General features: G+C 31.0%; 1 protein-coding gene across 1 annotated transcript in view; it reads left to right on the top strand.

Moving 5' to 3' along the window:
* Positions 1–968, top strand: part of LOC112114510 — a 48,179-nt gene that overhangs the window by 462 nt on the left and 46,749 nt on the right. Inside the window, exon 2 of the mRNA XM_029912530.1 lies at positions 56–199. Coding sequence (XP_029768390.1) covers positions 56–199 — 144 coding nt within the window. The remainder of the gene's footprint in view (positions 1–55; positions 200–968) is intronic.

The raw sequence follows: 968 nt of genomic DNA, 5'->3' as shown, positions 1-968 counted from the left end.
TTTCCATATTTTAGCATATCCCATCTAATATACTCTTTTTTTTTTTTCTTTGCAGGATTTCCTGGTGGAGTTGATAGTTCGAGAAAGAGAGAGAGGTCAAGAACTCTACACAGCAACAGACAGATCTGAGCAAAACAAACATCTAACCAAGGAATTACTGGCAAGCCCAGTCATTTTCCTCAGAAAGTGGATGGGTGAAGTAAGATATCCTAATTTATGTGAATGAATTAAAAAAAAACAAATGTGGAGATTGATTGTTGCCTCACTTACACTGTTGTAAATCAGAAGTGACTAGTGAGAAAAGAATCAGGTCACCTGTTTGTTCTGGTTTTACAAAACCAAAATATTTTAATTTACTAAATGAGTGTATTTTTCCACTATGGAAAAATAGTGTAATAGAAAGTTAAAAAAGAAACAATAGAAAAAAGAAACAATAGAAAAATGGAAAATAATATTTTGCTTTCTAATTTTATAAATATTTCTTTCTTCCTATTATTAAGAGATTTGCTATAGTCTTTACAACTTGGAACCTAAATCATATGACACGTTTTCTTTAAAAATTAAGTCCCCTGTTTTGGTTTCTTCTCCACATTATATAAATATGTCTGCTCAAGAGCAGCTGTAAGCAGTGGTTTACCTAAATTATTTTTATTAGACTTTAACCTTTATACTGAGAAAACAAAATCTTGAGTTGTTTATTACAACTACATCTAGAATATTAAATAATTAAAGTTTATATTCTTCAGCCACTAGTAAAGCCACAAATGAGCCAGTGGAATAAATATTAAGATATGAGCCACTTTAAATTAAAACTGAAGGACCAGTAACTCAGCTAGTATAAATCATACAGTTTCTCTGACTTCAGTAGAGCTATGATCATTTACAGAAGTTGATGATCCAGTTAAAAAAAAACTAGTGGTGAAAGTCTCCTTTCAGTAACACTGATTGCACGTGCAGTAGTTGTTGTT

The sequence above is a fragment of the Terrapene carolina genome, unplaced genomic scaffold, assembly GCF_002925995.2.
Source record: "Terrapene carolina triunguis isolate 2854851 unplaced genomic scaffold, T_m_triunguis-2.0 Scaffold231, whole genome shotgun sequence".
Lineage (NCBI taxonomy): Eukaryota > Metazoa > Chordata > Testudines > Emydidae > Terrapene > Terrapene triunguis.
Note: the sequence above shows the minus strand (reverse complement) of the source record. Positions and strands in the feature narration are given on the sequence as shown.